The following is a 12,139-nucleotide window of genomic DNA, read 5'->3' on the forward strand; positions in this document are numbered from 1 at the left end:
TCTCTCCAGTTTTATTTCCTGTGAGTTCTACCTGCCTTGTATTCTCAGCCTTGTCTCCTTAACTCAGGGAGTCCACCAGGCTCGACCTGCGATCCCCATCCTACCTGCGATCTGGAAACTCTCTTAAGGTAGTAAGCTGGGGCAATCAGAGGGTTGACCTTATTTATTTCCCATTTCAAAGAGATCGCTGCCCGTCATTGCCTGGTCTTATAAATGGTCATTGTCTTATAAATAGTCATTTAAACATTTTGTCTGTTTTTTTGGTTGTTTTAGGTGGGACAGTAAATCCTGTCTCTCTTACTTCGTTTTGGCTGAACAGCAGTCTCTCTGAATTTGGGACACCGATCTTAAGATACCACGTGGAGCCTGTGGCAAACTCAATAGGAAAATCCCAGGAGGGCCTAAGACTTTGGGAGCAAACAGATGCTCTTTTTGCCAGGTCACTATTCTTTTGAGAAACAGTTTGGCTTGTTGCTGGCCCGATAGACTAAACCACTGACCACTGGACACATGAGCATTCAACCAAAGCTACTCATCATGGCTGACTAACCCATATGCTCAGGCCTGCGCAAGCAGCACTCTATAATCAAGAGCAAGTTATCTGTGGGACTGGACCAAGCGGATGCCAATGGCTCGTGTAAGGTATAGAGCCAGTCACTCAAGCTCTCAGTGTGCTCATTCCTGTTGCTCTCCTCCTCTTCCTCAGTCTACACAAATGGCCTCAGGGAGAGTTGACTGAGGAGGAGGAAAACCAAGACTGCTTTGCAAAACTCTTGATGATATGTTGGTATCCACCCAAAGTAAGTGACTTTAGCATAATAGCTCCATTCAGGAGCGCACAGAAATCTTGCCAATGGGAGGACTTGGAACAGTACCACTGATGACTTTGCTTGAAAGGAGCGATGGCATCAGGTAAGGCTCTCACTAATTCATGTGCTTTGCTAACGATTTGGCCAGATGGTCAAGAACTTGGAGGGGGTAAGATTCAAGAACTGGTGACAAGGAAGTTTAGAAAAAAATATGTGGAGGGGCCTTTTGGAATGGGTATAGAACATGAGAATATTTGTCTTCCATGTAGATATCTACCAAGCTCTTATTAGTAATCAGGTAGACAAGATGGTCCATTTTCCCTCAGGAACCACAGGGTTTGCTCAGTGAGTTTATGAACAGAGTTGGCATGGTGGCCAAGTTGAAGGCTTGGCATAGGCTCAATTACATAATCTCAGCAAGAGTAACCTGATTGCCACCATTGTTAAATGTCCAATATCCCCCAAAGCAGAACCCTACCCTGAGCTCCTGACTTGGTACCTTAGCCTAGGGCCGTGGTCGGCAAACTGCACCTCGCGAGCCACATGCGGCTCTTTGGCCCCTTGAGTGTGGCTCTTCCACAAAATACCATGGCCTGGGCGAGTCTATTTTGAAGAAGTGGCATTAGAAGAAGTTTAAGTTTAAAAAATTTGGCTCTCAAAAGAAATTTCAATTGTTGTACTGTTGATATTTGGCTCTGTTGACTAATGAGTTTGCCGACCACTGGCCTAGGGGGACCAGTCAGCTGCTTGAGGCCAGGCTGGTTATTTCAGATGCCATCCATGGAGGGGCTACGATTCATTCTCCTGGAACAGACCCCTAGTCTAGTAGAATGAGGGTTCTTGCCAACAGGGTCACTGTTGTGAAAATGGAGGTTTGTTTGCCCAAAGAATAGAGATTAGAATAGAACGTGGCTGTGGCAGACAGACCTTGCTGCCATGGATGGATCATTAAGAGGGTCCGGAGACAGCCTGTGAGGTGGCACATGAGCCAGAGAAGGCTGCAGGAATGAATAAATAGCCACGTCTTGAACCATCCATGCTGAGCTCAGGGCTCAGTAATTGTCATGTTGGTGAGGGCATGACGGCTTGGCAGTGTGTACATGTATGTGTTACATGCCAACATTTCATCCTTCTGATCAGCAGGGAGGGCTTTTTTATTTTAAGTTGCTTGATTTATTTATTTATTTTTATTTCAGAGAGGAAGGGAGAGGGAGAGAGAGATAGAAACATCAATGATGAGAGAGAATTAACGATTAGCTGTCTCCTGCAGGCCCCCTACTAGGGATTGAGTCTGCAACCTGGGCATGCGCCCCTGACTAGAATCAAACCCGGGACCCTTCAGTCCGCAGGCCGACGCTCTATCCATGGAGCCAAATGGGATAGGGCAGTGGTTTGCAGCTCATGAGCCGCGGTTTGCCGCTCTGTTGACTAATGAGTTTGCCGACCACTGGGCTAGGGCAACGGGGAGGGCTTTAAGGCAATGATTAAAAGGTCTCAGACGGAAGGCAAGAGTGTGAGGCAGTCTCTGATCCCTTGTTTATTCAGGGTCTAGCATAGTTTCTATCACAGAGTAGTTTCATTTGTTGAGTGAGAAAAAGAAAAAGAAAAAAAAAATGAATGAGTGGGTATGCATGTCCTTGGAGGTGGAAGGGATCTCAGAGGTGATCTAGTCCCACCCCAGCCACTCTGAGACTGTTGACAACCCCACACTGCTTGTCCTTATGTAGGACAATGGTTCTAGCTAAGATGCATCAGTGCTCACCACTCTGCTTTACCTCCATTAACCTCTTTTAAGCCTCCTAACTCAAGGCTTAGGAAGAAATAGTTCCAAGTAACCTCTTCAAAGTCACACAGTTAGTAGAGGACAGAGTAGGAGTTGCAGCCAGATGTGCTGACTCCATAGCCTAAGCTGGTAACACGGTGATGGACTGTCGGGATACCTATTGTGACCGGGTTCTCACCACCTCACGAGATGATCTGCGCCCTCACCAGCCAGTGTCTGAGTGTCCTGCCTGCGACTTCTGAGAGCCACGCTCCTCCCACTTCCACCGCCTGCCCCACAGCTGTCTGAGATGGCTCTCCCTGCGAGTGTGGAAGGGTGGCACCTACCCCCCACCCCCCGGCTGGTGCCCTCGCTGACTGGCCCTCGTTCCCAGAGGCTCTTAGCAGCCATGCGAGTCTGAGCAGGGCAGAGTTTCGGGCCCATTGCCTCCTGTTGAGACAAGAAGCGTTATCAATACCAGCTCCCCTCACATCAGCTTTCTAGGCCAGAGAACTTCTTCCCCCGCTCCAGCCGGCTTGGTTGAATCGTGTGGGACTCAGCTCAAAGCTGGGAGTCCTAGGAGGGCAAGAGCAGCACGCTCCCTGGGCCTGGTCTGAGTTGTCTGTGATTCTGGTTTCTGGGTCTAAGTACTGAGCAGAGAGGGAGGCAGGAGGCTGCACAGGAGTTGGGGCGCTCCTGGTGTGCGGGGTGATGCTTGACAGCCGTCCCAGCTGGGGTGGAGCTGTGAGGGGTGTGTGTGTGTGTGTGTGTGTGTGTGTGTGTGTGTGCGTGCGCGCGCACGCACGTGCGCGTATGTGTGTTCACATGTGTGCACATTCGTGTGTGTGGGTGATGTAGCAGGGAATCTTCTAGAAAGCTGTTGGGCGTCTGTCTCAGCCTCATGCATCTGAGCCTTTCCATTCTCACTGAATCTTGTTTCACTGGAAAAATCATCTTCCAGACTGAGCTGAATTCCGCACATGAGTGGCCTCTGGACCGTCCCGCATCCCTCCAGCCCCGGTGCAAGGAGGTCACTAAGGAAGCTGCCCTTGCCTGGAAGCCCAGGAGGTCCAAAAGCCCCGCTCCGGTGACCCGTGCCAAGGCCGCAAGGAACCGGCGCTGCGCTTCACCTGAGCCTCAGTCCTCAGCCTCTGCATGTGTGAGTGGCTGCTGCTCTCCTTGCATGTGACCCTGGTTAATTGCCTTGCGCTTCCTCTCAATGATGAAGTAACGTGGCTCCTGATGCACAGAAGAGGATGAGGGTGAGAGGTCTCCGAGGCTCTGTCTGACCTTTCCGAGTCCCTGGATGGGTGAGGGATGGAGGAACCAACCGAGCGAGGGGAGAAAAGGATGGGATGTGTGTGTGTGGGGGGGGGGGGGGGAGGGGCGGGAAATGGAAGGGGGCGCTCTGTTCTGCCTCGCGCCACAGCATGGCTTCCATCATGACATTGCCCTGGGCTAGCTGGGCGACGAGGGGCCACATTCCACCACCTGGCACCTTGGGTAGGCAGGCACTGGATGAGGATGGCACTGGAGAGCAGAGAAGGTGTGGGCTCTGGGATTCAACAGACTCTGGTTTGAATTCTGGGCCTGGTATTGGTAAGTCACACAAACTTTCCAGTTTCTTTATGTTTTGAATGAGGTTAAAACTTCCCACCTCCTGGGACTGCTGAGACATTGAAGATCATGCGCGTAAAAGCCCTGTCTCACAGGGGACACTAAGAAAGCGGAGTGGTGACCCTGCCTGGGAGAGACGGCTCATTGTTATGGCAGTTCTTCGGGGCTCTGCCGGCTGTCGGCTGTCATTAGCTAGATGTGATGATGGCAGTAGTGTTTACATAAAATTCTCTGATACTCTGTTTCCAGAATGTGCAGCTCCGAAGGCTCCAGGGAGCTACTGGCAGTTCGGGTGCATCCCTTTCTGTGCTCCTCCCCGCTGAAACTGCTCTCCTGAATGTCCCCAGCCCGGGGACTTGCTGTTTAGCAGCGGCAGGAAAAAGATTCAGCATGCTGTCGGGGAGATTTTTGTCTCGCTAAGTCTCCATGCTCCACGGGGAATGGCCAATTAGAGCCCAGCTCCCAGAGATTCATCACTGTCGCACCTGGCTCCCGGGGCCCATCAGCCTGGCTGGCTCTCTGGTAAAGGCCATAGATCACAGCGTCTCTTAGCAAAGTTGGGAAGGGCCGAGGGAGGCAGGTGGTCACTGGACAGACACTCGGAAGCTGGAGAGGGCTGGGAGAAACCATAAGCTTGTCACCGTTCAGTGGCACAGGGCAGAGGACAGCCAGATAAATTCAAAGATGCCCTTAATCCAGAGCTTTGGAACAATTTCCAAAAGAACACCCAGGATTGTCTCATTTGCATGGCCTCCCTGTCCTCATTGCCCCTTAACTTGGAGGAGACACTGAAGGTCAGAGGACAGAAAAGAAGCCAACTTCTTTGGCTCAGAGGAGGCCTAGGTGTAACTTTCTTCCAAATCCGGATTCATCCAACACTAGCTGCGTCCACCCAGCCATCAAAATTTGACCCCAGCGAGATCCAAGTCGTATACCTGAGGTGCACTAGTGGGGAAGTCCATGCCACGTCTGCTCTGGGTCCCAAGATGGGGCCCCTGGGTCTGTCTCCAAACAAGGCTAGTGATGCCATCGCCAAAGAACCGGTGATTGGAAAGGTCTGAGGACTGCGGTAAAACTGACCGTTCGGAACTCACAGGCCCAGACTGAGGTAGTGCCTTCTGCCTCTGCCCAGATCACCAAAGCTCTCAAAGAACCGCCAAGAGACAGAAAGAAGCAAAAGCACATTAAGCACAGTGGAAATATCACTTTAAAAATATGTTTCCATTTATTTTATTTTTTATAGAGAGAAGAAGGGAGGGAGGGAGGGAGGGAGGGAGGGAGGGAGGGAGGGAGAGAGAGAGAGAGAGAGAGAGAGAGAGAGAGAGAGAGAGAGAGAGAGAGAGAAACATCAGTTGAACATACAACCTGGGCATGTGCCCGGACCAGGAATCGAACCGGCGACCTTTCAATGCACAGGACAACACTCAACCAACTGAGCCACAATCAGCCAAGGCTTTTGATGAAATTGTCAACATTGCCCGACAGATGTGGCACCGATCTTTAGCTAGAGAACTCTCTGGAACCACTGACGAGATCCTGGGGACTACTCAGTCTGTGGGCTGCAAGGTTGATGGCTGCCACCCTCATGACATCATAGATGGTATCAGCAGTGGTGCAGTGGAATGCCCGGCTAGTTAAGAACCACAAAGGAAAATATTTCGGTTAAAGATCATTTGACAACCAGAAAAAAGAAAGAAGTTGAAAGATCTGGCTAATTTTTTAACTTGACATTTGTGGTTGCACATTAGAGCACTTTTAATTATGTGGGGGGAAAGAAAGAAGGTGGGAGTCGGCTAGCACCTCCACTCCTCCTGTGTTTCGCAGCCTCCTGATTCGGTCCGTCATGCATTCACTCACATACTCATTCACTCATCAAAAGCCTTGTAAGGGCCGAAACCGGTTTGGCTCAGTGGATAGAGCGTCGGCCTGCGGACTGAAGGGTCCCGGGTTCGATTCCGGTCAAGGGCATGTACCTTGGTTGCGGGCACATCCCCAGTGGGGAGTGTGCAGGAGGCAGCTGATCGATGCTTCTCTCTCATCGATGTTTCTAGCTCTCTGTCCCTCTCCCTTCCTCTCTGTAAAGTGTCAATAAAATATATTTAAAAAAAAAAAAAAAAAAAAAAAAAAAAAAAAAGCCTTGTAAGGAACACCTCCACGGAGGCTGGCTGTGTTCTGGGTGCTGGGCATACAAATGAAGAAGACTCTGCTCACAGGACCCAGGGACTTAGAAACACAGGCGAGTCACCAGGGAACACACCAGCGTGAGAGTCCTGTGAAGACCTCATGGAAAAACTGAGAAGAGGCCCTGACTCAGAACCTGGGAGACCATGGAAGGCTTCCTGGAGGAAGCGATATCTGGGATGAGACCCAAGGTTGACTAGAACTAGTTAGTCGATGGGAGGACAGTGGCTGTTGTGGGGGAGAATGTTCCAAGCTAAGAAAACTGGGTACAAAGGCCCAGCAGACACACAGAGTGTGCATGTTCTAGCAATTGAAGCACTTTGTGTGGCTGGATCTCAGAGTGGGAGGACAGTCTGAGGGCAGTGGGGAGCCAGGAACCGTTTTCAGTGGGGAATGGTGGACCGAATTTGAATTTCAGAATGAGCCCTTTGGCTGCTGAGCCCCTAGCACAAAAGGAGGGAGACAGGGAGGCCCGGCTGGAGGCTATCCTGGAGAGTTGAGGTGGCCTGGACTTTCACGCCTGCCCTCTCCAGCTTCCCTTGCCCCCAACCCCCAGGCGCTGTGTTATGACCACATGCCCCACACAGCGATCAGGAGGAGGTGTAGCCTCTATTCTTGCCCCGAATCTGTCTCACCACTGAGAGCCCCTGCAGTGGGAGGAGCTCTTATTTGAGACCATGCTCTTGGGTGTTTGCTTTGCTCATTGCCTTGGAAGTCCTTGTGGATTTGTATTCCTCCCAGGCTGCTGGAGGGCAGGACTTGCGGGAAGCCGCCCATTGTCTTCACTAGCAGAGAGGTGCGGACAAGGAACCTGGAAGGCTGGTGACCTTTGAGCCCTGGCAAAGGTCAGAGCTATGCACTCACTGTTTAGTCAAGACAATGGTAGCTGAAGCAACTTCCCCACCAGATAGTCATGTAAATGCTTACTGATAAGATAGTCTGCCTGTTACTGGAAATTGCCTGCCTAAGGGCTATAGGTTGATCCCAAATTGAATAAAAGGATGGCAAGGCCGGAGCCCAAGCAGAGTCCTTCCCCTTGAGCTGGGCTCCGGCCTGGTCCCCCAATATTTCCAAATTATCTCTTGTCTCTTTCATTTGCGTGTGGCCTCTCTTCCAGAGCCTGAACCCTGAATCACGCAGGACGTGGGGTGACACTCGCAAGGACTCCTCAGGGACGGGGCGATGGCCAGGAGATTCCACCAGAAATGGCCCCGGGGGCTCTGAGGGAAAGGCAGGAAAAGGCAGGACTGCAGTCATTCTAAGTTGGAGAGAGGCCCTGGACTCCCATGTCAAGTCGAGAGGTGCTGGGGAGCCCCTGTTCTTATGACTCCTTAGAAGCAAGGCAGGGTGGAGAAATTGGAACCCTGTGCACGGCCGGTGGGAATGCAAAATGCCACAGCCGCGGTGGAAAACAGCATGGCGATTCCTCAAAAAAATTAAACATGGAATTACACATGGCCCAGCATTCCACTTGAGGGTATATATTCAAGAGGATTGAAAGCAGGGTCTTAAAGAGATAGTCACATACCTGTGTTCTTAGCAGCATGAGTCACAATAGCCAAGAGGTGGAAGCAACCCAAGCGTCCATCAATGGATGAATGGGGGGTAAATGTGGTATATACATACAATGGAATATTATTCAGCCTTAAAAAGGAAATAAATCCCAACACATACTGCAACATGGAGGAATGTTAAGGACATCATGCTAAGTGTAATAAGTCAGACAACTGCTGGATGACCCCCCTTTTTTCAAGTATCTAGAGTGGCCAAGTTTGTAGAAACAGAAAAGAGAGTGGTGGCTGCCAGGAACGGGGGAGGAAGGGATAAGGAGTTGTTGTTTAATGGGTACAGAGCTTCGGTTTTGCAAGATGAAAAAGTTCTGGAGGCTGATTGCACAACACTGTGACTAAACACAACTGAGCTGTACATTTAGAAATGGTTAAGATGGTACTTTTTTTTTTTATGTGTTTTTAACTACAATTAAAAAATGTAAAAATCTGATGATTTAAATTAAAAATAAAAACCAGCAAAGCAAGGTCAAGTGGTGGTGGTGGTGTTAGCCGGGAGTGGCGGGGGGAGGGGTGGTGTTATTAGTAGCTTTTCATTTCTAAGGAGGCAATGGGAGGTCAACCAGATCCTGACTCCCCTCCCCTGAGCTGCCCCCGGTAAGGACATCCCTGGGCCCTCACTGGGGACTGGTGAGGACCAAGAGGCAGCTGGAGGGGCAGAAGAAGGAGAAGCCTGAGCATTTAGCTGGTACGCGAATGGCCAAGGATTACAGCTGCCTTTTCCTCTAACTGCACTGTCCCCTCTGAGCACACATGTACAACGTACTTTCCCCCTCGGTATCAGTCTTAGCCCATCTCTTCTCCGTAAACATAGTGGGGAGGCTGGGAGGTGGGAAACATGATGTAGACACTCGTTTACGGGTGTCTCTGCCATCCCATTTCTCCTACCAGCTTCCTCTCTTCAGAAAACCGCAGCTGAGGTTCAGCTGGAGGCAGGCATGGTTGGGTTACAGGTGGGGAGCCCCTTTCGCCCAGAAGAGGAAAAGTCAGCTGGAGGGGAGGCTACCATTGATTTCCCTTTTGCTCAAATGTGATGTTGCCCTTTCTCATGTTCCCTCGGTCCAAAGTAGCCAGAGCCACTGGGGGTGCGAGGTCCCAGCGGGCTGGACCCAGCTGGGCTGGACTGAGGTCAGACGTGTCCTTCTCCACCACCTCAGGGGTTCCTGCAGCCCTCGGCCTTCTTCTGCCATTTGGCCTGGTCCATTGCATGTCTGTGTTCCCAGGATCCTGACCACAAGCTCTGCAGTTGCATTGCTCCGTGTGCTGCGCAGGATCTCCTAAGCGTTTAGGCCTCTCTGGACTAGGGTGTGGTTGGTTCCATAGAGGAGACAGAAAGGAAGACGAGTGGTAGTAACGGTGTGTGTACACCTTTCTTTCTTCCTCCCTCCCTCCCTCCCTTCCTTCCTTCCTTCCTTCCTTCCTTCCTTCCTTCCTTCCTTCCTTCCTTCCTTCCTTTTCTTTCTTTCTTTTTTACTTTCTTTCTTTTTTTAATATGCACCAGATGACACCCAACCAGTGGAGCCACACCAGCCAGAGCTATAGATGGCATCCTCTGTCTGCGTGTGTCACTGATTGGCACGAGGCCTCTTTACATTGAGAAGGTTAGCTGTGCCAGAATTCCAAACTTCTCTGAAAAGAGCATTTGGAAATAGGTCTGAAAGTAGCTCCGTCTGATCCTTTGTTTGGTCACTGCCGCTGCACTCTCGGGATGCGCTTCGTAGCAACTCAGCCTCAGCAGAGGGTGCTTCCGTCAACCTTATGCTGAGTTTCTTGAGGCCACAACGGGCTGAACGAGTAAACAAAAGGACTCAACTTCCTGTTTTTCGGGAAGAACTTTTAACAAGTAGAATTGTTAAACTAGATGGGCTGCCTTCTAGGTAAAGAGCTCTCTGTCACTTAAAGTAGTAAAGCTGGGCCTGGCTGCAGTGGCTCTGTTGGATGAGTGTTGTCCTGTGCCCCTAAGGGTTGCTGGTTCGAGTCCCAGTCAGGACACATACCTGGGCTGCGGGTATGATGGGGCTGTTCTACCGAACTTCTATGGTGGGTGTGAGGTGGGGCTAGAGGACGCTTCCAAATCAGAACGTCTATTATTCTACACTTTTTGTGCTTATGGTACAAACTTCTGAGGACAGGACTGGATTTTACTCATCCCCCAAGCACCCCATAAACCCAGGGATAGCAGCTTGGTTGATGATTAATGAATGAGTGATGTCTTACTGGGCAGATGAGCCACTGAATGAATGAACTAGCTCTCATCTTCCACATGGTCCTCAGCCCCTGGCCACTCTGGAAGCCAAAGCCAAGGTTACACTTCCCTGCGATCCTTCCCATGGGAAACAGTGGGAGATGGGACCCAGGAGAAAGGAAATGAGGGGCAGCTGGGTAGCTCATAAAGAGTGTTTTAAATGTATTGAGCTTCTACTACAGTGGCTCTCAACCTTGACTGTGCATTTAAAAAATGTCGTCATGTCTGTATCTCACCCTCAGAGACTAATTTAATTGGCCTGAGGTGCTGGGCATCAGCTGTTAAGGCTCCCAGGTGATTCTCGTGCACGGTGCAGGCCGAGAGCCTCCGTCTCGCTAAGTGCTAGCTTCTTCACGTATATTTTCTCACTTAATGCTCACAGCCACTCATGAGTCAGGTCATGGCTTCTCAGAGCATGGTCCCCAACCAGAAGCATCCCTTCGAGGACTTGTGTGAGAAATGCAAATTTTCAGGTCCCACTCCAGACTCTCGGAATTGGAACCTCTGGGGTTGAGCCAGGAATCTGTGTCCCTCCCCCTGCCCAGGTGATTCTGGTGCTTGCTCCAGTTTGAGAACAAGGGAGTTAAGTTCTAGCGGCCCTCATTCACAGGTGAGGTGGAGAGGTGTGTAAGGATCCCAGCAGGGATTCGAATCCAGGTATAGGCCTCTGCCCAGACGGAATGTCCTCCCTTCTTACTTAGGGCCCCCCCTCCCCTTGCCCCCATTGCTTATGGGCGGTGACTGGGTCTTTTGCTAGCCCTGGTCTCATCCTTTCTCCTTCTCTTCACGTGGTGCCAACATGCAGTTCCATCTGGAGCCAAATGCTCTTGTCCTGGGGAAACAAAGGGCAGAACACCCCAGGGTTCCTTCTAAGCAGCTTTATTAGATGCTTAAAATAGCTTCTGGCAGATGGTGTAGAATGGGGCCTGGAGCAGAGCTGCAAATGACATTCACAATGTGTGTTTGTGCAAGCACATGTGCACACAGCACGTGTGTATGTAAGCGGGGGTGTCGGAGAAGTTGAGGAATTGGGGAAGGGGTATAAAGGCGAACTAGAGCAGGATGGGTGATTCTAACCTACCCAAGATGACAAAGGAGAAGGGCTTGAGACTGGGTTTCCCAAGTGTGGGCACTCGAATCAATCAGAGTATGCTGGATGATCAAGGCCCATTTGCCATACCCATGCGTGCAGGCGAGGACACAGCAGTATCACTAGGTGAAAGGCCCTTTTGCCCTACGCAGGGCGGGCAATGACTCAGTAGTAGCAATATACGTACTGTGCAAGCGCACCCTATGCAACCTGTGTATGTTTATGTAGCATGAGAGTCACGAGAGTCCTCTGAGCATGTATCACTAATTAGCACATGGCCTCCTCTGTTTACGTCTATCACTAATGGGCACGTGGCCTCTTCTGTTTATGTGTATCACTGTTAGCACGAGGCCTCCTCTGTCTGCGTGTATCACTGTTAGCACGAGGCCTCCTCTGTTTACGTCTATCACTGATTGGCACGTGGCCTCTTCTGTTTATGTGTATCACTGTTAGCACGAGGCCTCCTCTGTCTGCGTGTATCACTGATTAGCACGAGGCCTCCTCTGTCTGCGTGTATCACTGATTAGCACGAGGCCTCTGCTGTCTGTGTGTATCACTGATTGGCACGAGGCCTCCTCTGTCTGCGTGTATCACTGATTAGCACGAGGCCTCCTCTGTCTGCGTGTATCACTGATTGGCACGAGGCCTCCTCTGTCTGCGTGTATCACTGATTAGCACGAGGCCTCTGCTGTCTGTGTGTATCACTGATTGGCACGAGGCCTCCTCTGTCTGCGTGTATCACTGATTGGCACGAGGCCTCTTCTGTTTACGTCTATCACTGATTGGCACGAGGCCTCCTCTGTCTGCGTGTATCACTGATTGGCACGAGGCCTCTTCTGTTTGTGTGTATCACTGATTAGCACGAGG

The 12,139-nt window shown here is 50.8% G+C and overlaps 1 protein-coding gene and 1 pseudogene across 2 annotated transcripts in view; both read left to right on the plus strand.

The window, feature by feature from the left end:
- MDM4 (MDM4 regulator of p53) overlaps positions 1 to 462 on the plus strand; it is a 65,124-nt gene extending 64,662 nt beyond the window's left edge. The window contains exon 8 of the mRNA XM_080648888.1: positions 274 to 462. Within this exon, the coding sequence (XP_080505014.1) occupies positions 274 to 455 (182 nt within the window). The 3' untranslated portion in view covers positions 456 to 462. The remainder of the gene's footprint in view (positions 1 to 273) is intronic.
- Positions 463 to 4,920: 4,458 nt separating this feature from the next.
- Positions 4,921 to 6,053, plus strand: LOC308237776 (large ribosomal subunit protein uL11-like; annotated as a pseudogene). The gene is made up of 2 exons: positions 4,921 to 5,387; positions 5,636 to 6,053. The product of its transcript is annotated as a large ribosomal subunit protein uL11-like (transcript).
- Positions 6,054 to 12,139: the final 6,086 nt, after the last annotated feature.

Source organism: Plecotus auritus (genome assembly GCF_963455305.1).
Source record: "Plecotus auritus genome assembly, chromosome: 12".
Lineage (NCBI taxonomy): Eukaryota > Metazoa > Chordata > Mammalia > Chiroptera > Vespertilionidae > Plecotus > Plecotus auritus.